This window comes from Rhinopithecus roxellana, chromosome 5 (genome assembly GCF_007565055.1).
Source record: "Rhinopithecus roxellana isolate Shanxi Qingling chromosome 5, ASM756505v1, whole genome shotgun sequence".
NCBI lineage: Eukaryota > Metazoa > Chordata > Mammalia > Primates > Cercopithecidae > Rhinopithecus > Rhinopithecus roxellana.
Genome location: NC_044553.1, coordinates 37,095,558 through 37,117,818, shown reverse-complemented (window position 1 = coordinate 37,117,818; position 22,261 = coordinate 37,095,558). Strand labels below are relative to the sequence as shown.

The 22,261-nt window shown below is 36.5% G+C and overlaps 1 protein-coding gene across 1 annotated transcript in view; it reads left to right on the top strand.

Moving 5' to 3' along the window:
- ATP8B4 (ATPase phospholipid transporting 8B4 (putative)) overlaps positions 1–22,261 on the top strand; it is a 256,458-nt gene that overhangs the window by 128,188 nt on the left and 106,009 nt on the right. The window contains exons 14-15 of the mRNA XM_030930770.1: positions 2,062–2,270; positions 12,853–12,896. Of these exons, the coding sequence (XP_030786630.1) occupies positions 2,062–2,270; positions 12,853–12,896 (253 nt within the window). The remainder of the gene's footprint in view (positions 1–2,061; positions 2,271–12,852; positions 12,897–22,261) is intronic.

Sequence of the window (22,261 nt, the reverse complement as noted above, 5' to 3'; positions counted from 1 at the left end):
GACACAGAAAGCATCCCAGCTTAATGGGGAAAGGATTGATTGTTCAACAAATGTTGATGTAAAATCTTCTTATTTGGAAAACTTGAAATTTGCTCCTCATATGTACATCAAACTTTCAATTTCAATCATAAATTTCAATTGGGATAAGTAATTATGAAAAAATCAATAAAAACAAATAAAATATAGATATCCGTATATATAATCTTGGCATAGATAAGGCTTATCTAAACAAAACTACAAAACAAAGTATAAACTTTTGATGAATTTGATCCTTTAGAAAGAGAAAACTTCATATCGAAAAACTGGAAACAAAATGAAAAGACCATCAGCCAGCTGTGGCGATGCATGCAGTCCCAGCTACTCTAGAGGCAGAGGTGGGAGGATCACTTGAGCTCAGGAATTTGAGGCCAATCTGGGCAACATGGCAAGACCCCGTCTCTAAAAAAAAAAAAAAAAAAAAAGAGACAAGTGGCCAGGTGCAGTGGCGCACACCTATAATCCCAGCACTTTAGGTGGCCAAGGTGGGTGGATCACCTGAGGTCAGGAGTTTGAGACCAGCCTGAACAACATGGCGAAACCCCGTCTCTACTAAAGATACAAAAATTAGCCGGGCATGGTGGAGCATGCCTGTAATCCCAGCTACTCTGGTGGCTGAGGCAGGGGAATCGCTTGAACCAGGGAGGTGGAGGTTGCAGTGAGCCAAGATCGCGCCATTGCACTCCAGCTTGGGCAACAAAAGCGGAACTCTGTCTCAAAAAAAAAAAAAAAAAAGAAGACAAATAATAAATTGGATAAAATATTTGCGTTGTTTTTTGACAGAATTAATAGACTTAATAATTATAGAATTCTTACAAATCACTAATAAATACACTGGTATCAGAATAGGAAAAATAAAATAGGCAGACACAATTAGATAATTCCAAGAAGAAAAGTCACTGGCCACTAACATTTGAAAAAAGTGTTAAACTCATTGATAAGAAATGCAGTAAACAGTAGTGACATAGCTTTTGAATTTGCATATGGTGAAAGATAATTTTTAATAATCTGATGGTAGAAACTTATGTTGCTATGACGTTTTTGGGAATCAGTTTGGCATTATGTATGACATTGAGCATTGAGAGAGTTCATACACTTTGCCATAGAAATTGTGCTTCTGGAGCTGGAAGGTCATAAATGATTACTAGAATGTAATCAGAATTATATTAATAATTATTGTAATAATTAACATAATTATGTAATTAGAATGTGATGCAACACTCTTTTCATGGTAAATGAGCAGAATGGTATGACAACACATCCTGTTTTCACTTAGTATCTGTTATGGTTTGGTTCTGCTTCATGGAAATACTATTTTCTATCTCTTTTGGCAAAGTGAAGCCACATCAAACAATGTATTGGAGAGAAAGTTCTCAACAGCAGATTTCTTTAGATCAGACATCAGACAAACATCTTCAATAATAATTAGTTTCCCCTACCACAGGGTTCCCCAACTCCCAGGCCACAGACCTGAGCTCCGCCTCCTGTCAGAGCTGTGGCAGCAGCATTAGATTCTCAAAGGAGTGCAAACCCTATTGTGAACTGCGCAGCAGTTTATATATTGCAATGTAATAATAGAAATAAAGTGCGTATTAAATGTAATGTGCTTGAATCATCCTGAAACCATCCACCTTCCCCTGATCTGTGGAAAAGTGTCTTCCACAAAACTGGCCCCCGGTGACAAAAAGGTTGGGGACCACTCCTATCATATAGGAGGAGACACAAACTAATACGCTATACACAAAATCTCCACTGGGCCTGTTTAATGTAGAAAACCATGAAACATTCCCTAAAGCTTTATCCTAAGCTGGCTTATTGTTTTATGGTGTTGCAGGAAATAACTCGGAAAGGTTTATAAGCAGACTCTGCTGAGAAGCTTCTGAAGATCCCTGTGACCTAGGGACAAAGCATCCACATTTTCCTCTAAATGCTGAAGACTTTGGCAGACTTCTTATTTTGGCAAAATATTGTATGTTCTGAAATTAATGGAGCATTTCTTTTTTTCCCCATTTTAATGGATGACAGTGTGGAAGTAATTCGTCTAGGACACAGTTATTTTATAAACTGGGACCGGAAGATGTATTATTCTCGAAAAGCAACACCTGCAGAGGCTCGGACAACCACGCTCAATGAGGAACTGGGGCAGATTGAGTACATTTTCTCCGACAAAACGGGTACCCTCACTCAAAACATCATGACCTTTAAAAGATGTTCCATTAATGGGAGAATCTATGGTAAGAGACACAGTTGCTTTCTCTTAACGGTATTGTTAACAATTTCTTGAATAACTGACCCCATTAAAAACAATTTAAAAATCCAAAACAATCACTGGCTTTCTTATTAATACGGGCACCATCAGCATCTACCATATAGATGCTGGTATGCTTGGCAGACTGTAAATTCTCACTGAATATGTACTGGATAAATGTTGAGTAATTTAGATGAAACTTTGGATTTATTGCCATTTATGGATAGAGAAGAGGATTAGATAGGATAACTCTCTGAAGTTCCTTTCAGTGCTCTGTGGGATTCTTTATTATTATTATTATACTTCAAATTCTGGGATACATGTGCAGAATGTGCAAGTTTGTTACGTAGGTATACATGTACCATAGTGGTTTGCTGCACCCATCAACCCGTCATCTACATTAGGTATTTCTCCTAATGCCATTGCTCCCCTAGCCTCCCACCCCCCAACATGCTGTGGTGTGTGATGTTCCCCTCCCTGTGTCCTTGTGTTCTCATTGTTCAACTCCCACTTATGAATGAGAACATGTGGTGTTTGGTTATCTGTTCCTGTGTTGGTTTGCTGAGAATGATGGTTTCCAGCCTCATCCTGGACATGAATTCATCCTTTTTTATGGCTGCATAGTATTTCATGGTGTATATGTGCCATATTTTCTTTATCCTGTCTATCATTGATGGGCATTTGGGTTGGTTCCAAGTCTTTGCTATTATGAATAGTGCTGCAATAAACATATGTGTGCATGTGTCTTTATAGTACAATGATTTGCAATCCTTTGGGTATATACCCAGTAATGGAATTGCTGAGTCAAATGGTATTTCTGGTTCTAGATCTTGAGGAATTGCCACAGTGTCTTCCACAATGGTTGAACTAATTTACACTCCCACCAACAGTGTAAAAGTGTTCCTATTTCTCTGCATCCTCTCCAGCATCTGTTGTTTCCTAACTTTTTAATGATTGCCATTCTAACTGACCTGAGATGTTATCTCATTGTGGTTTTGATTTGCATTTCTCTAATGATCAGTGATGGTGAGCTTTTTTTCATACGTTTGTTGGCCACATAAATGTCTTCTTTTGAGAAGTGTCTGTTCATATCCTTTGCCCACTTTTTGATGATGATGTTTGTTTTTTTTCTTGTAAGTTTGTTTAAGTTCCTTGTAGATTCTGGATATTAGTCCTTTGTCAGATGGATAGATTGAAAAATTTACTTCCATTCTGTAGGCTGGCCTGTTCACTCTGATGATAGTTTCTTTTGCTGTGCTGAAGCTCTTTAATTAGGTTCCATTTGTCAATTTTGGCTTTTGTTGCCATTGCTTTTGGTGTTTTAGTCACGAAGTCTTTGCCCATGCCTATGTCCTGAATGGTATTGCCTAGGTTTTTTTCTAGAGTTTTTATGGTTTTAGGTCTTATGTTTAAGTCTTTAATCCATCTCGAATTAATTTTTGTATAAGGTGTAAGGAAGGGGTCCAGTTTCAGTTATCTGCATATGGCTGGCCAGTTTTCCCAACACCATTTATTAAGTAGGGAATCCTTTCTCCATTGCTTGTTTTTGTCAGGTTTGTCAAAGATCAGATGGTTGCAAGTGTGTGGCATTATTTCTGAGGCCTCTGTTCTGTTCAATTGGTCTATATATCTCTTTTGGTAGCAGTACCATGCTGTTTTGGTTGCTGTAGCCTTGTAGTATAGTTTGAAGTCAGGTAGCATAATCCCTCCAGCTTTGTTCTTTTTGCTTAGGATTGTCTTGGCTATATGGGCTCTTTTTTGGTTCCATATGAAGTTTAAAGTAGTTTTTTCTAATTCTGTGAAGAAAGTCAGTGGTAGCTTGATGGGGATAGCACTGAATCTGTAAATTACTTTGGGCAGTATGGCCATTTTCACAATATTGATTTTCCTATCCACAAGCATGGGATGTTTTCCCATTGTTTGTGCCCTCTCTTATGTCCTAAAACAGTGGTTTGTAGTTCTCCTTGAAAAGGTCCTTCATATCCCTTGTTCGCTGTATTTCTAGGTATTTTATTCTCTTTGTAGCTATTGTGAATGGGAGTTTACTCATGATTTTGCTCTCTGTTTGACTGTTATTGTTGTATAGGAATGCTTGTGATTTTTGCATATTGATTTTGTATCCTGAGACTTTGCTGAAGTTGCTTGTCAGCTTAAGGAGATTTTGGGCTGAGACAATGGGGTTTTCTAAATATACAATCATGTCATCTGCAAACAGAGACAATTTGATTTCCCCTCTTCCTATTTGAATACACTTTATTTCTTTGTCTTGCCTGATTGCCCTGGTCAGAACTTCCAATACTATGTTGAACAGAAGTGGCGAGAGAGGGCATCCTTGTCTTGTGCCGGTTTTCAAAGGAAATGTTTCCAGCTTTTGCCCATTCAGTATGATATCGACTGTGGGTTTGTCATAAATAGCTCTTATTATTTTGAGATACATTCCCTTAATACTTAGTTTATTGAGAGATTTTAGCATGAAGGGGTGCTGAATTTTATCAAAGGCCTTTTCTGCATCTGTTGAGATAATATGTGGTTTTAATCATTGATTCTGTTTATGTGATAGATTATGTTTATTGATTTGCATATGTTGAACCAGCCTTACATCTCAGTGATGAAGCCAACTTGATCATGGTGAATAAGCTTTTGGGCGTGCTGGTGGATTTGGTTTGCCAGTATTTTATTGAGGATTTTTGCATTGATGTTCATCAGGGATATTGGCCTGAAATTTTCTTTTTTTGTTGTGTCTCTTCCCGGTTTTGGTATCAGGATGAGGCTGGCCTGATAAAATGAGTTAAGGAGGAGTTTCTCTTTTTCTATTGTTTGGAATAGTTTCAGAAGGAATGATACCAGCTCCTCTTTGTATTTTCTGGTACAGTTCAGCTGTGAATCTCTCTGGTCTTGGGCTTTTTTTGGTTGGTAGACTATTAATTACTGCCTCAATTTCAGAACTTGTTATTGGTCTATTCAGAGATTCAACTTCTTCCTGGTTTAGTCTTGGGAGGTTGTATGTGTCCAGGAATTTATCCATTTCTTCTAGATTTTCTAGTTTATTTGCATAGAGGTATTTATAGTATTCTCTGATGATAGTTTGTATTTCTGTGGGATTGGTGGTGATATCCCCTTTATCATTTTTTATTGTGTCTATTTGATTCTTGTCTCTTTTCCTCTTTATTTTTCTGGCTAGTGGTCTGTCTATTTTGTTAATCTTTTCAAAAAACCAACTCCTGGATTCATTGATGTTTTGAAGGGTTTTTCGTGTCTCTATCTCCTTCAGTTCTGTTCTGATCTTAGTTATTTCTTGTCTTCTGCTAGCTTTTGAATTTGTTTGCTCTTTCTTCTCTAGTTATTTTAATTGTGATGTTAGGATGTCGATTTTAGATATTTCCCTCTTTCTCCTGTGGGAATTTAGTGCTATAAATTTCCCTCTGAACAATGCTTTATCTATGTCCCAGAGATTCTGGTACATTGTTTCTTTGTTCTCATTGGTTCCAAATAACTTATTTATTTCTGCCTTTATTTCATTATTTACCCAGTAGTCATTCAGGAGCAAGTTGCTCAGTTTCCATGTAGTTGTGTGGTTTTGAGTGAGTTTCTTAATCCTGAGTTCTACTTTGATTGCACTGTGGTCTGAGACTGTTTGTTATGATTTCTGTTCTTTTGCATTTGCTGAGTAGTGTTTTACTTCCAATTATGTGGTCAGTTTTAGAACAAATGCAATGTGGTGCTGAGAAGAATGTATATTCTGTTGATTTGGGGTAGAGAGTTCTGTAGATGTCTGTTAGGTCTGCTTGGTGCAGAGCTGAGTTCAAGTGCTGAATATCCTTGTTAATTTTCTGTCTCGTTGATCTGTCTAATGTTGACAATGGGGTGTTAAAGTCTCCCACTATAATTGTGTGGGAGTCTAAGTCTCTTTGTAGGTCTCTGAGAACTTACTTTATGAATCTGGGTGCTTCTGTATTGGCTGCATATATATTTAGGATAGTTAACTCTTCTTGTCACATTGATCCCTTTACCATTTTGTAATGCCCTTCTTTGTCTCTTTTATATATTAATATATTTTATATTTGTTGGTTTAAAGTCTGTTTTGTCAGAGACTAGGATTGCAACCTCTGCTTTTTTTTGCTTTCCATTTGCTTGGTAAATATTTCTCCATCCCTTTATTTTGAGCATATGTGTGTCTTTGCATATGAGATGGGTCTCCTGAATACAGCACACCAATGGGTCTTGACTCTTTATCCAATTTGCCAGTGTGTATCTTTTAATTGGGGCATTTAGCCCATTTACATTTAAGGTTAATACTGTTATGTGTGAATTTGATCCTGTCATTATGATTCTAGCTGGTCATTTTGCCCATTAGTTGATGCAGTTTCTTCATAGCGTCAATGGTCTTTACAATTTGGTATGTTTTTGTAGAGGCTAGTATGGGTTATTCCTTTCCATATTTAGTGCTCCTTTCAGGAGCTAAGGCAGGCCTGGTGGTGACAAAAATCTCTCAGCATTTCCTTGTCTTCAAAGGAGTTTATTTCTCCTTCACTTATGAAGCTTAATTTGGCTGGATATGAAATTCTTGGTTGAAAATTCTTTAAGAATGTTTAATATTGGCCCTCACTCTCTTCTGGCTTGTAGGGTTTCTGCAGAGAGAACCACTGTTTGTCTGGTGGGCTTCCCTTTGTGAGTAACCTGACCTTTCTCTCTGGCTGCCCTTAACATTTTTTCCTTCATTTCAACCTTGGTGAATCTGACGAGTATGTCTTGGGGTTGCTCTTCTCAAGCAGTATCTTTGTGGTGGTCTCTGTGTTTTCTGAATTTGAATGTTGGCCTGCCTTGCTAGGTTGGGGAAGTTCTCCTGGATAATATCCTGAAGAGTGTTTTCCAACTTGGTTCCGTTCTCCCCGTCACTTTCAGCTACACCAATGAAACGTAGGTTTGGTCTTTTCACATAGACCCATATTTCTTGGAGGCTTTGCTGGTTCCTTTTCATTCTTTTTTCTCTAATCTTGTCTTCATACTTTATTTCATTAAGTTGATCTTCAATCTCTCTGATATTCTTTCTTCCGCTTGATTGATTCAGCTATTGATTCTTGTGTATGCATCATGATGTTCTCGTGCTGTGTTTTTGAGCTCCATCAGGTCACTTATGTTCTTCTCTAAACTGGTAATTCTAGCTAGCAATTCGTCTAACCTTTTTACAAAGTTCTTAGCTTCTTTGCATTGGGTTAGAACATGTTCCTTTAGCTTGGAAGAGTTTGTTTTTACCCACCTTTTGAAGCCTACTTCTGTTAATTTGTCAAACTCATTCTCTGTCCAGTTTTGTTTGCTTGCTGGTCAGGAGTTGTGATCCTTTGGAGGAGAAGAGGCGTTCTGGGTTTTGGAATTTTCAGACTTTTTGCACTGGTTTTTCCTCACCTTTGTGGATTTATCTACCTTTGGTCTTTGTTGTTGGTGACCTTCGGATGGGGTTTTGTGTGGACGTCCTTTTTGTTGCTGTTGACGCTATTCATTTCTGTTTGTTAGTTTTCCTTCTAACAGGCCTCTTAGTTGCAGGTCTGCTGGAGTTTGCTGGAGGTCCACTCCAGACCCTATTTGCCTGAGTAACACCAGTAAAGGCTGCAGCCCAGCAAAGATTGCTGCCTGTTCCTTCCTTTGGAAGCTTTGTCCCAGAGGGGCACTTGCCAGATGTCAGCCAGAGCTCTCCTGTATAAGGTGTCTGTCGACCTCTGCTGGGAGGTATCTCCCAGTCAGGTTACCGGGGGTCAGGGACCCACTTGAGGAGGCAGTCTGTTCCTTAGTGGAGCTTGAGCGCTGTGCTAGGAGATCTGCTGCTCTCTTCAAAGCTGGGAGGCAGGAACATTTAATTCTGCTGAAGCCGTGCCCACAGCCACCCCTTCCCCCAGGTGCTCTGTCCCAGGGAGATGGGAGTTTTATCTATAATCCCCTGACTGGGGCTGCTGCCTTTCTTTCAGAGATGCCCTGCCCAGAGAGGAGGAATCTAGAAAAGCAATCTTGCTACAGAGGCTTTGCTGAGCTGTGGTGGGCTCTGCCTGGTTCAAACATCCCAGCTTTGTTTATACTGTGAGGGGGAAAACTGCCTACTCAAGCCTCCATAATGGTGGATGCCCCTCCCCCCACCAAGCTTGAGCATACCAGGTCAACTTCAGACTGCTGTGCTGGCAACTTCAGACTGCTGTGCTGGCAGTGAGAATTTCAAGCCAGTGGATCTTAGCTTGCTGGGCTCCATGGGGGTGGGATCTGCTGAGCTGGACCACTTGGCTCCCTGACTTCAGCCCCCTTTCCAGGAGCATGAACAGTTCTGTCTCACTGGCATTCCAGGTGCCACTGGGGTATAAAAAAAAACTCCTGCAGCTAGCTCGGTGTCTGCCCAAACAGCTGCCCAGTTTTGTGTTTGAAACCCAGGGCCCTGATAGGGAATCTCCTGGTCTGCAGGTTGTGAAGACCCTGGGAAAAGCGTAGTATCTGGGCTGGAACGCACCATTCTTCATGGCACAGTCTCTCAAGGCTTCCCTTTGCTAGGGGAGGGAGTTCCCTGACTCCTTGCACTTCCCGGGTTAGGCAACACCTCACCTTGCTTCTGCTCACCCTTCGTGGGCTACACCCACTGTCTAACCAGTCCCAGTGAGATTAGCCAGGTACCTTAGTTGGAAATGCAGAAATCACCCCCCTTCTGCGTTGATCTCACTGGGTGCTACAGACTGGAGCTGTTCCCATCTGGCCATCTTGCCCTGGTCCCCTCAGCTGTGTGATTCTGTTCTGTAGTGCTCAATAGAACCGTGTCCTAGGGTGGGCAAGTTCTTGATTATCCGAGTTATCTCAGTAAGGGCAGCATTTCATACTTGATTCCTATCAGCTCTGGGGTTTATGTAAGTGCACATGGCTTTGGGAATCTACTATTCATTTACAGGGCTGCCTTGAATGGCCAGATAAGCTGTTTCATTAATACCCACTTCTTTTTTGTGTGCTTTTATCAAAATACATGCTCTATATTTGGCTTTTCAAACATTCTATTTATATGTGACCCTTGTCACCCCAACGCTGGCCAATTTGCATATTGTTCCTTCTGCTGAGCGCACAGAGGCTCTGTGGAACTTTCTGTGGATTCCTCTGGTCTCCCAATGTCCCTTCACGGGACTCTGAGTGTCCAGTTTCTCAATACAGAAATCTCAGGAAGTAAAGGAATCCAAGAAAGAGGGAAGACCTTTCCTTTGTCCCCTGATGGGAAACTTCATACATTGCCAAGTATTTTAAAGCAAGATTTGACCCTGAACAAAACTAAGAAATAGAAGAAGTTGATGTTTGCAATCTCCTACTTTTTGACCTCCTTTGGTTACCCACATCCATATAACCCATGGTCATTATGGTTTCCTCAGCTGTCTTCCACTCCCAGTTTCCTCTCCTGCCATCTCTGGTAGTGGACAAGATGATTTCCAGCCTGGACTTCCACAAGCCCACAGTGGTCTTGTTATATCAATATATTAATCTTATATCAGTATCATGACTGGTAAATAACAGAACCTTTCCTTAAAAAGTTCCCATTGGACATTATTTTCAGAGGCTTTCTAAAAATATTGCTTTAATCCAAAAAGTGGTTTAAATAGGAAACTTTTAAGCAGAATATTGAAAATATTTTGAATTTTGGGGACTTTTTGGATTTTTTTTTTTTTTTTTTTTGCCACATATTGATCTAATAATACAATCACTTCTAGGAAGCAATCTTAAAGGAATTATCAGACATGTGGACCAAGATTCATTTGTAGAAATGTTTATCACATTTTGTGATAAAGGTTCTATTTTTGGAGAAGGCCCTTGACTTTCACAAGATCTTTGCAAATCTCCAAATTCACAAATCCCATGATAGCTTGTAATTCCTCTCATGAAATACAGGAAAGTAACTTAAAGATTTAACTGATCCTTTAGACTCTTATTTTATGTGCTGTTATAATTTATAATGCATTTATAATACCATTAAAAGAAATTCTTACTAAAGCACTCACAGAATGTTTCAGAATCATTTTTCCTTGTTGTCATACAAGTTGGACATATTAATATCACAGATACAGGCCTTGGGAAAATGTAACATTCGACTGTAATTTATCTAAATCTTCTATTTCCTGGGTAAGAAATATTATCTTCTTAGGCAATTTTTCTTCACTTTCATCACCAGCCCTGTAAATGGGCTTTTATTATAGGGAGGAGGCAGACCATTTAACACAAAGACACATTTTTTTTCTTTTTCTTTTTTCCATCATTTTATTAGAGTGACTGCATACAGGGTAACCACTAGAGCATAACACAGTGAATTTGAGATTTAAATTCCAGGTGCTAGGCCAGGTTCATTCACTAGCTCAGGGACTCCTCCCACACCACAGCTGTACAGCATTCCAGATTCAGACCAATGGCCCAGAGAAACAACAAATAGAACTGCTTGTTGAGTGGTTGGTGCTCCTAGCATTGTATAGCGAAGAGAGACAGAACCTAGATTTAAAAACCCACTATGCTTACTTTAGTTTTCATTTAGTCATGTCATTTTGAACCATTCTTTCGTTCTCTTATCCAAAAAACAGAAATGAAAATCTTCACTTTGCAAGTTTATTATAAGGATCAGTGATAATTTAAAAGCCTGGCACAGGTTGATTCAAGTAACTTTTTTTTTTTTTTTCCAACTTTTAAGTTCAGGGGTACGTGTTCAGGATGTGCAGGTTTGTTACATAGGTAAACGTGTGCCATGGTGGTTTCCTGGACAGATCATCCCATCACCTAGATACTAAGCCTAGCTGTTCTTTTAGCTGTTCTTCCTGATGCTCTCCCTTCCCACATCAACAGGCCCCAGTATGTGCTGTATCCCCCGTGTGTCCATGTGTTCTCATCATTCAGCTCCCACTTACAAGTGAGAACATGCAGTGTTTGGTTTTCTGTTCCCGTGTTAGTTTGCTGAGGATAATGGATTCCAACTCTATCCACGTCCCGGCAAAGGATATGACCTCATTCCTTTTTATGGCTGCACAGCATTCCATGGTGTATAGGTACCACATTTTCTTTATCCAGTCTATCAATGATGGGCATTAGGTTAATTCCATGTCTTTTCTATTGTGAATAGTGTCGCAATGAACATATGTGTGTGTATCTTTATAATAGAATGATTTATATTCCTTTGGTATATACCCAGTAATTGGAATGCTGGATCAAATGTTATTTCTGCCTTTAGGTCCTTGAGGAATCATCACACTATCTTCCACAATGGTTGAACTAATTTACAGTCCCACTGTAAGAGGTTCTTTTTCTCCACAACCTTGCCAGCACCTGTTATTTTTTGGCCTTTTACTAATAGCCATTCTGACTGGCGTGAGATGGTATCTCATTGTGGCTTTGATTTGCATTTCTCTCCAATGATCAATAATATTAAGCTTTTTTTCATATTTTTGTTGTCCTCGTTTATTCTTCCTTTGAGAAGTGTCTGTTCATGTTCTTTGCCCACATTTTAATGGGAGTTGACAGGTTTTTTCTCTTGTAAATTTGTTTAAGTTCCTTGTAGATTCTGGATATCAGACCTTTGTCAGATGGATAGATCACAAAATTTTTCTCTCATTCTGTAGGTTGTCTGTTCACTCGGATGATAGCTTCTTTAAGTAACTCATTATTATTATAAGAAATATAATCCTGGCAAATAGTATGAAACTTTCCAATGCCAAGTAAAATTAAAAAAAAATTAATGCCTCACAATAGGGAAAGCGAAAATAAATTATGCTACATCTATAATCATGGGCTACTATACAATGATTCAAAATAAGATTCAAAACAACTTGATTGATAGGAGAAATTCTCATACTTTACATGGTTAAAAACTGTAAAAACAAGAAGTTTATGAACAATGTGGTGAATATATGTGTATATAAAAATCCACAATAAAAATCATTCTATAAATACTAGTTATTTCTGGATGAAAGGAAGTGATTTTTATTTTCTATTGTAAATGTCCCCTATTTTCCATTATATCTATAATAAGTACATATTAGCTTTATACTAAGAAAAAAGTTATTTTAAATTTCTGGCATATGGGTGGCTATGTTATCTGACTGCAGAAAGTACTGGCATTGTTTAAGGTTTACATGCTAATTTGACCTTGATATTACACAGATGTATCTGGCCCAGACCAAGATAGGCAAAGTTCTGCATTGCGGAGAATTGGTCTGGCAAGGATATAATTTTGGATTTCTCAACAGTGGGAATAACGTGGAAGATAGAAATTTGCCTCTTGCAAATATCATAGATAATGTAATAACAGAATGATAATATTTACAGAGAAACATGATTGCTTCATTTTTGTTTTAATGCCTACTGCATTTTAGTCCTATCTTGGGTAAACACGAATGTATCACTGTATAATGCCATATTTAGGGTTACAATTTGAAAACACTCCTAAAACCATTCCCCTGTTTAAATGCATAATGCCATTTAGTAATGGTGATATAATAAATAATAAGTGTATTCCTTAAAACTAAATGTCTAATCTAATTTCAATTTCACTTACTTTTAATTCTCAATTTTTGTTTTGTCAGGTGAAGTACCTGATGACCTGGATCAGAAGACTGAAATAACTCAGGTGTGGAAGTGATAAAATTTTATTCTTAGTTTCAATTTCAAATTATATGTGGTTTTAAGAAAATGATAAACTTTTAGTGTCCTGATTTCCACTAAGACCAGATGAGATACTTAATGCATAACATTAAAAAATAGATTAATATGATTCAGAATTCCTTCTTATACTACTGAACCAACCACAGAGTTCCTCCTGTTTTTTATTCTTGACATATTTATGCAGATACAAGGAATCATATTTCCCCACCTTTTACATAGTGGAGAAATATAATTACATAGGTGGTGGCATAATTTACATAATGTTCTTCAACTTTCTCAACAATGTATCTTGGAGATGTTTCTAGATTAGTTTTAAAAAAGTACTTTCTCATTCTTTTTAATGGCTGAATGGAATTTTGTTATATTGATGTTCCAAAATTTATATGAAGACATTTAGGATTTTCAATATTTTTCTAGTAAAGAAAATGCAGCAAAAAAAGCCAAAAACTGGGTACATATGTTATTTCACATGTTAGAGAATATAGAATCTGTTTCTAGAAATAGAATTGCTAAATCAAAAGATATATGCATTTGTAATTTGATAAATATTGCAAATTGCCTTCTTTAGAATTTATAACAGTTTACCCTGACACAAACAAGTGTAAGAATGTCTGATTTCCCCCACTCTCACCAACACAATGTTTTATCAAAGTTTATGATCTTTGGTGAGATTATATGAAAAATAGGTACATCAATATTCATTCTAATTTTAATTTCTCTTATTATAAGTGAGGTTCAACATATTTTCATATGTTTGAGAGCTAATTATGTTTCTGTAAGTTTCTGGTTCATAATTTTTTTATCCATTTTTTTCTATTTGGTTGTCTATTACAAAAATTAATTTGTATATTTCTATATTGGGGAAAATAAGTATTTGTGTGTGAAATGAGTTTTATGTATTCTTTTCACAATTTGTCATTTGTCCCATGATTATTTTTTCTGGTATTTTTGCCATGAAAAATATTTTATTTTCATGTAGTTGAGTTTATCACTTTTTCCTCCATCACTGAGTTTTATGTCTTAGATATGAAGCACACCATCATTATAGAGTTAATGTTTTATGTTTAAATCTTAGATTCATTTGGATTTTATCCTGGTGTAGAAGGTAAAGCATAAGTCCAACCATATTTTTCTCCAGATGATTACTGACTTTACCCATTTATTTAAAATCCTATCCTCTTTTTCACTGATTTGGGATGTTACCTTTATAGCATGCCAAACTCTTGTGTACTAGATCTATTACTGAATTTTTGATGTGTTTTCTTTCTATGCATATGTTAGTATCATACTATTTTAATTGTTGACAAAGGCTGGGTGTGGTGACTGATGCCTGTAATCCCAGCACTTTAGGAGGGTGAGGCAGGAGAATCACATGACGTCAAGGGTTTGAGACCAGGCTGGCCAACAGGGTGAAACCCCATCTCTACTACAAACATAAAAATTAGCCAGGCGTGGTGGTGGATGCCTATAGTCCCAGCTACTTGGGGGGCTGAGGCAGGAGATTTGCTTGAACCTGGGAGGCAGAGGTTGCAGCGAGCTGAGATCTCACCACTGCACTCCAGACTGGGTGACAGAATGAGACTCCATCTCAAAAAAAAAAAAAAAAAAAAAAAGAAAAAAAATTATTGACATTGAAAAGGCTCTAACATTTGGTAAGACTAATTGTTTTTCAGTGCTCTTTTTTTTTTTCTGTAGTTTTCTCTTAACTGTTTTGCTTAAACTTTCCTCATGATTTTTTGTTAGAATGATGTTGAATTTATTGATTATCTTAAGAAGTGTTAATATCCTTATGATGTTGAATCTTCTTATCCAAGAACATAGCATGTATTTCAAGCTACTTAAGTCATATTTTGTGCCTCTCAGAAGCATTTTCAGGTTTTCTGCATAAATATGTTGCTCTTTAAAAAAATTATTCCTAGGTATGCAATTAATTTTGGGGGTTCTTTGAAACCAATGAGAACAAAGACACAACATAACAAAATCTCTGGGACACATTTAAAACAGAGTGTAGAGGGAAATTTATAGCACTAAGTGCCCAGAAGAGAAAACAGGAAAGATTTAAAATTGACACCCTAAGATCACAATGAAAATAACTACAGAAGCAAGAGCAAACACATTCAAAAGCTAGCAGAAGGCAAGAAATAACTAAGATCAGAGCAGAACTGAAGGAGATAGAGACACCAAAAATCCTTCAAAAAATCAATGAATCCAGGAGCTGGTTTTTTGAAAAGATCAACAAAATTGATAGACTGCTAGCAAGCCTAATAAAGAAGAAAAGAGAGAAGAATCAAATAGATGCAATAAAAAATGATAAAGGGGATATCACCACCAATTCCACAGAAATACAAACTACCATCAGATAATACTATAAATACCTCTACACAAATAAACTAGAAAATTTAGAAGAAATGGATAAATTCCTGGACACATACATGCTCCCAAGACTAAACCAGAAAGAAGTTGAATCCCTGAATAGACCAATAACAGGTTCTTAAATTGAGGCAATAATTAATAGCCTACTAACCAAAAAAAGTCCAGGACCAGAGGGATTCACAGCCAAATTCTACCAGAGGTACAAAGAAGAGCTGGCACCATTCCTTCTGAAACTATTCCAATCAATAGAAAAAGAGGGAATCCTTCCTAATTCATTTTATGAGGCCAATATCATCCTGATACCAAAGCCTGGCAGAGAGACAACAAAAAAAGAGAATTTTAGGCCAATATCCCTGATGAACGTCAATGCAAAAATGCTCAATAAAATACTGGCAAACTGAATCCAGCAGCACATCAAAAAGCTTATCCACCATGATCAAGTGGGCTTCATCCCTGGGATGCAAGGCTGGTTCAACATATGCAAATCAATAAACGTAATCCAGCATATAAACAGAACCAAAGACAAAAACCACATGATTATCTCAATAGATGCAGAAAAGGCCTTCGACAGAATTCAACAGCCCTTCATGCTAAAAACTCTGAATAAACTAGGTATTGAGGAGATGTATCTCAAAATAATAAGAGCTATTTATGACAAACCCACAGCCAATATCATACTGAATGGGCAAAAACTGGAAGCATTCCCTTTGAAAAGTGTCACAAGACAGGGATGCCCTCTCTCATCACTCTTATTCAACATAGTGTTGGAAGTTCTGTGCAGGGCAATCAGACAAGAGAAAGAAATAAAGGGTATTCAATTAGGAAAAGAAGAAGTCAAATTGTCCCTGTTTGCAGATGACATGATTGTGAACAGGCAACCTACAGAATGGGAGAAAATTTTTACAATTTACCCATCTGACAAAGGGCTAATATCCACAATCTACAAAGAACTTTAGCAAATTTACAAGAAAGAATCGAACAACCCCATCAAAGAGTGGGCAAAGGATATGAACAGACAATTCTCAGAATAAGACATTCATACAGCCAACAGACACAAGAAAAAATGCCCATCATCACTGGCCATCAGAGAAATGCAAATCAAAACCACAATAAGATACCATCTCATACCAGTTAGAATGGTGATTATTAAAAAGTCAGGAAACAACAGGTGCTGGAGAGGATGTGGAGAAATAAGAATGCTTTTACACTGTTGGTGGGACTGCAAACTAGTTCAACCATTGTGGAAGACAGTGTGGTGATTCCTTAAGGATCTAGAACTAGAAATACCATTTGACCCAGTCATCCTATTACTGGGCATATACCCAAAGGATTATAAATCATGCTGCTATAAACACACATGCACACGTATGCTTATTGTGGCACTATGTTCACAATAGCAAAGACTTGGAACCAACCCAAATGTCCATCAATGATAGACTGGATTAAGAAAATGTGGCACATATACACCATGGAATACTGTGCAGCCATAAAATAGGATGAGTTCATGTCCTTTGTAGAGACATGGACGAAGCTGGAAACCATCATTTTGAGCAAACTATTGCAAGGACAGAAAACCAAACACTACATGTTCTCACTCATAGGTGGGAATTGAACAATGAGAACACTTGAACACAGGGTGGGGAACATCACACACCGGGGCATGTCGTGGGGTGGGGAGAGGTGGGGAGGGATAGCATTAGGAGATATACCTAATGTAAATGATGAGTTAACGGGTGTAGCACACCAACATGGCACATGTATACATATGTAACAAACCTACACGTTGTGCACATGTACCCTAGAACTTAAAGTATAATAAAAAACCCTAAAAAATTTTTATTTTTCTAAAGTACAAGTTGGATACTGAATTTAGCGGTACCCCTTTGTCACCTATGAGGATAACAAAATATTTTTTCTTCCGTGGATATATTAATATGATAAATCATATTAACAGATTCAATTTTATCCATATTTTCCTGGAATAAATGCCACTTGTCATGTTAAGCTGTTTTTTAATGTGGTACTAGATTCTGTTTACTAATGCTTTATTTAGATATGCGCATTGATCTTTGTAAGAGACATGGTTCTGCGGTGTTCTTTTTTGGGGTAATATTTGTTTTGCTACCAATGTTATATTTGCTTTAGAAACATAAATAAGGGATCCTTCCTTCTTTTTGTATTCTGTGGGACAGTTTACATGAAATCAAAATAATGTATGCCTTAAAGTTTTCACAAAATCCCCCTATAAAATTATGTGGACCCGGTGCTATTTCAGGTGGTAGCTCTTAGATAATGTTCTTATATTCTTGTCTACAGTAGTTATCTGTGTAGAATTTCTATCTCTTTTGGAGTGATTTGGAAAATTATATTTTCTTAGACTATTGTCAAATTCAGTCAGATTTTCACATTTATTTGCAAACACTCATAAGTCTTTTAAATTCACATTTATTTACAAAGACTCATACGTCTTTTAAATTCACATTTCTTTTCACATTTATTTGAAAAGACTCGTAAGTCTTTTAATTTCCTCTTTATCTGTGGTTCTTTTTATTATTTATCTTTTGTTTTTGTCCTTTCCTGTCTTGCTTATGTTAGTAGCTTAGTTGCCCCTTTCTCCCACAAAAAAGTATAGCTGTTGGATTTACTTATTTTTTCCTGCATTGTAATCAATAACTTCTGCTTCTTTATGAATGCCTTCTTCATTCCTTAAATTTTTTTTTTGTTTTGCTTTTTCTTACTTCATACTTGGATGCTGTATTTATTTTTATTCTTTCCTGTTTTTTAAGAATACAAATATTTAAGGTTAACAATTTCCCCCGAACACTGCTTTAGTTTTATTATGTATATTTTGGCATGTAGTTTAATAAGGTATTTTAATTTTATTTTCATATGATTATTTTATCTTTATTTTTGTCATATCAGTGATTTCAAATTGAACCATTGAGTTTGAACCATAAGTTTTTAAGAAAGAATTTAAAATTTGCAGATGGTAAGGGCTTTTTTCTCCCTAATTTTATATTTTTATTGTTTCTACCTTTTAGAATTTATTGAGGTTTTCTTTGTGGCTTAATAAGGTTAATTGTTATTAATGTTTCAAGACCCTTAAGAAGAAAGTACTTGTATTCTATTTTCATAAGGTAGGAATTAGCTATGTATAATTTAGCTCTATCTTGTTAAATATATAATTGGTCTTCTATATAATTATTTATCTTTTATTTATGTTATCTGTTTGACTTGAAGAAGCTAATTAAAGTGCTCTGATCATACTCTCTGTCTACAGGTCATATATATACCAAAGTCTGTTTTATTGAGTATTGATGCTAGTTTTTGGTAACATTGATGATCATAATGGTTTAACTTTTATTATGAATTACAGATTTTAACATAAAAAGTACTCTTTTGACTCATTCAGTTCTTCTTGGCCTGATTTAAACCTCATTTGATATTAAGATCATTATTTTTGGATATTTTTCATTTATATTTGCCCACCTTTTATTTCCAAAGTTCCTGAATTACTTTGATTTAGGTATATCTTTTGTGTAGAACACAGGGCTGTAGTTTGCCTTTGCTTTAAGTTCCAATCTTTTAATGAGTTTGGCCCATTTACATGGGGCTATACCTTGTCTTGGTTCTGTTACAATATTTTAGGTTATTATTTTTTGTCTTTATAATTCTTAATAATTATTTCCTTATATGGTCTCTTTCTTTTACTCTGTGTGTGTGTTTGTGTGTGTTTCTTGTAATATTTAAGGAAGTATTTTATTGTTTCTGTACTGTATACTCTCAAGTGTGTACATAATACTTTACATTTTTTCTTAAGGCAGTGTTGATCAGTTTCCTAATATGAACAATGATGAGATTATTATTTCTCTTTCTTTTCCTCATATTTTTCTAATATTTTTCTTAATAGTATTTTTAATCTGAAAAATATGTTAATTTCTATGAGTTGATTTGCAGCTTTAAATGATATTTTTTCATTTTCAGATACCAAAATAAGGAAATCAGCATGTTCTCCCAGTTTCTTTTAGCAATTTTTTCATGTAGTCAAGTGTGTAATATTTGCATTTTTTGGTCATCCTAATCTATTGGTTTTAGACCTATTCCTTCAGCTAAAGATATTTTATGTTCACCACTAACTAGTCCCTTTCTCAGTTATCTCAGTTATTTTTTTCAGTTATTTTTCCATTTGGCTGAAGTTCATCCTCTAATTTCAAGAATGCTTCATAAGAAATATCTGTTCAGGCCAAGTGTGGTGGCTCATACCTATAGTTACAGCACTTTGAGAGGCGAGGTGGGAAGACTGTTTGAGGCTCGGAGTTTGAGACCAGCCTGGGCAACATAGTGAGACACTGTCTCTACAAACAATAAAAAAAACCCAATTAGCTAGGCATGCTGGGGCACACCTGTAGTCCTGGATACTTGGGAGGCTGAGATAGGAGGATCACTGGAGTCTATCGCTGCCAGACTGCAGTGAGCCATGATCTCACCACTGCATTCCAGCCTGGGTGACAGAGTGACACTCTGTCTCAAAAAAAATCTGTTCAGAACTATTTGTTGACTTTATATTTGAATGACAGTTTGTCTATAAACTCTTTGGGCCAGTTTCTTCTCTGGATGGTTTTAGGGAAGTCCAAGGCCAGTGTGTATTTTAGAACTTACTAGTCATATGATAATATATACACTTTTAAATATTTTAAATATTTTAAAATTTAAAAACTTATAATGCAATTGTGTTCAAAATTTATTACACGAACAAAGCAATCTGTGATTAAATAAGTTTCTATGATTCTGGGACCAACATAAGTAACTGAGTGTCTTGCATATAGGTGATCTCATATACTTGGATAAAATGTAAAGTAATATTATTCTGCAATCTCTAAGACAAAGCATCTGTCAAACTTATTTCCCATCGAATGTTTTTGAAAAGACATTATTACACGGATAGTACTTGAGTCATAAACTTTTAAAAGTATATAGTGTACATTCCAGAAGTCAGTAAATTAATAGGGATCTTATTTACTATTGGATCTTTTCTCACTATTTTATTCTGTTCTTTATTGAATTCCATTTTATTCATTTTGTTTCTATTTTTTACTCTCAACAAATTTTTAAGTGTTGACTATGGTATTGTTAACTCTAAGCACATAGCAAATCTCTAGAATTTTTTTTTTATGTTCCATGTCTGAAACTCTACACTAATTGCACAGCAAATCACCTTATTCCCATTTCCCCAGTCTCTGGCAAAAACCATCTATTTTATGTTTTGATGAGTTTGACTACTTTAGAGACCTCATAAAAGTGGAATAATTCTGTATTTGTCCTTCTGTGACAAGCATTTTTCATTTATAATAATGTCAAGAGTCATCCATATTGTAGCATGACAGGATTTCCTTCTTTTTTATGGCTGACTAATATTCCATTGTATTTATCTATCACATTTCCCTTATCTATTCATCTGTTCATGGACATTTAGATTGCTTCCACCTCTTGGCTATTGTGAATAATGCTGCAATGAACACGGGAGTGCAAATATCTTTTCAAGATCCTGATTCCCATTGTTTTTGGATAGATAAGGGATTGCAGGATAGTATGGTAGTTTTATTTTTAATTTTTTGAGGAACTTTCATACTGTTTTCTACAGTGACTACATCATTTTACATTTCTATAAACAGTGCACCAGGATTCCAGTCTTTCTACATCCTCAACAATACTTGGGATTTTCTGTTCTGTTTGTGTGTTTTTTGTTTGTTTTCTTTCTCCCACTTTTATTTTAGGATCAGGTACATGTGCAAGTTTGTTACAAAGACATATTGCAGAATGCTGAGGTTTGGGATACACTTGAACCCATCACCCAGGTAGTAAACACAGTGCCCCAAGAGGTAGTTTTTCAGCTCCTGTCCTCCTCTCTCTATGCTACCTCTAGTAATTCCCACTGGCTATTGTGCGCATCTTTGTGTCCATGTGTTTAGCTTCCACTTATAAGTGAGAACATGTGGTATTTGGTTTTCTGTTTCTGCATTAGTTTGCTTAAGATAATGGCCTCCAGCTGCATCTGTGTTGCTGCAAAGGATATAATTTTGTTCTTTTTTTAATGGCTGCATAGTACTGCATAATGTATATTTACCACATTTTTAAAATCCTATCCTCTGTTGATGGGCACCTGGGTTTATTCTATGTTTTTTGCTATTATGAATAGCAATGTGATAGGCATATGGGTGCAGGTATCCTTTCGGTAGAATGATTTATTTTCTTTTGGGAATATACCCAGTAACAGGGTTACTGAGTCAGATGGTAGTTCAACTGTTAGTTTTCTGAGGAATCTCCAAATGGCTCTCCACAGTGGCTGGACTCATTTAATTCCCACCAAGAGTGTGTAAGTGTCCCCTTTTCTCCACAGCCTCACCAACATCTGTTGTTTTTTGACTTTTTAACAAACATTTTTCTGACTGGTGTGAGATGGTATCTCATTGTGATTTTGATTTGCGTTTCTCTGATGATGAGTGACCATAAGCATTTTTTCATGTTTGTTTGCCACGTGTACACTTCTTTTGAGAAGTGTCTGTTCATGTCCTTTGCCGACTTTTTAGTTAGAATATTCATTTTTTGCTTGATGATTTAAGTTCCTTAACAATTCTGGATATTAAGTCTTTGTTGAATGCATAGTTTGTGAATATTTTCTCCCAATCTGTAGGTTGTCTGTTTACTCTCTTGATGGTTCTCTTGCTGTGCAGAAGCTCTTTAGTTTAATTTAATTAGGTCCTACTTATCAATTTTTTTTGTTGCTGTATTAGGGTTCTCTAGAGGGACAGAACTAATAGGATAGATGTATATATGAAGGGGAGTTAATTAAGGAGTATTGACTCACACAATCACAAGGTGAAGAGATTGCTAGGTTTGTGCAGAAATCACAAACATTCTTTTACACCAACAATAGGCAAGCAGAGAGCCAAATCATGA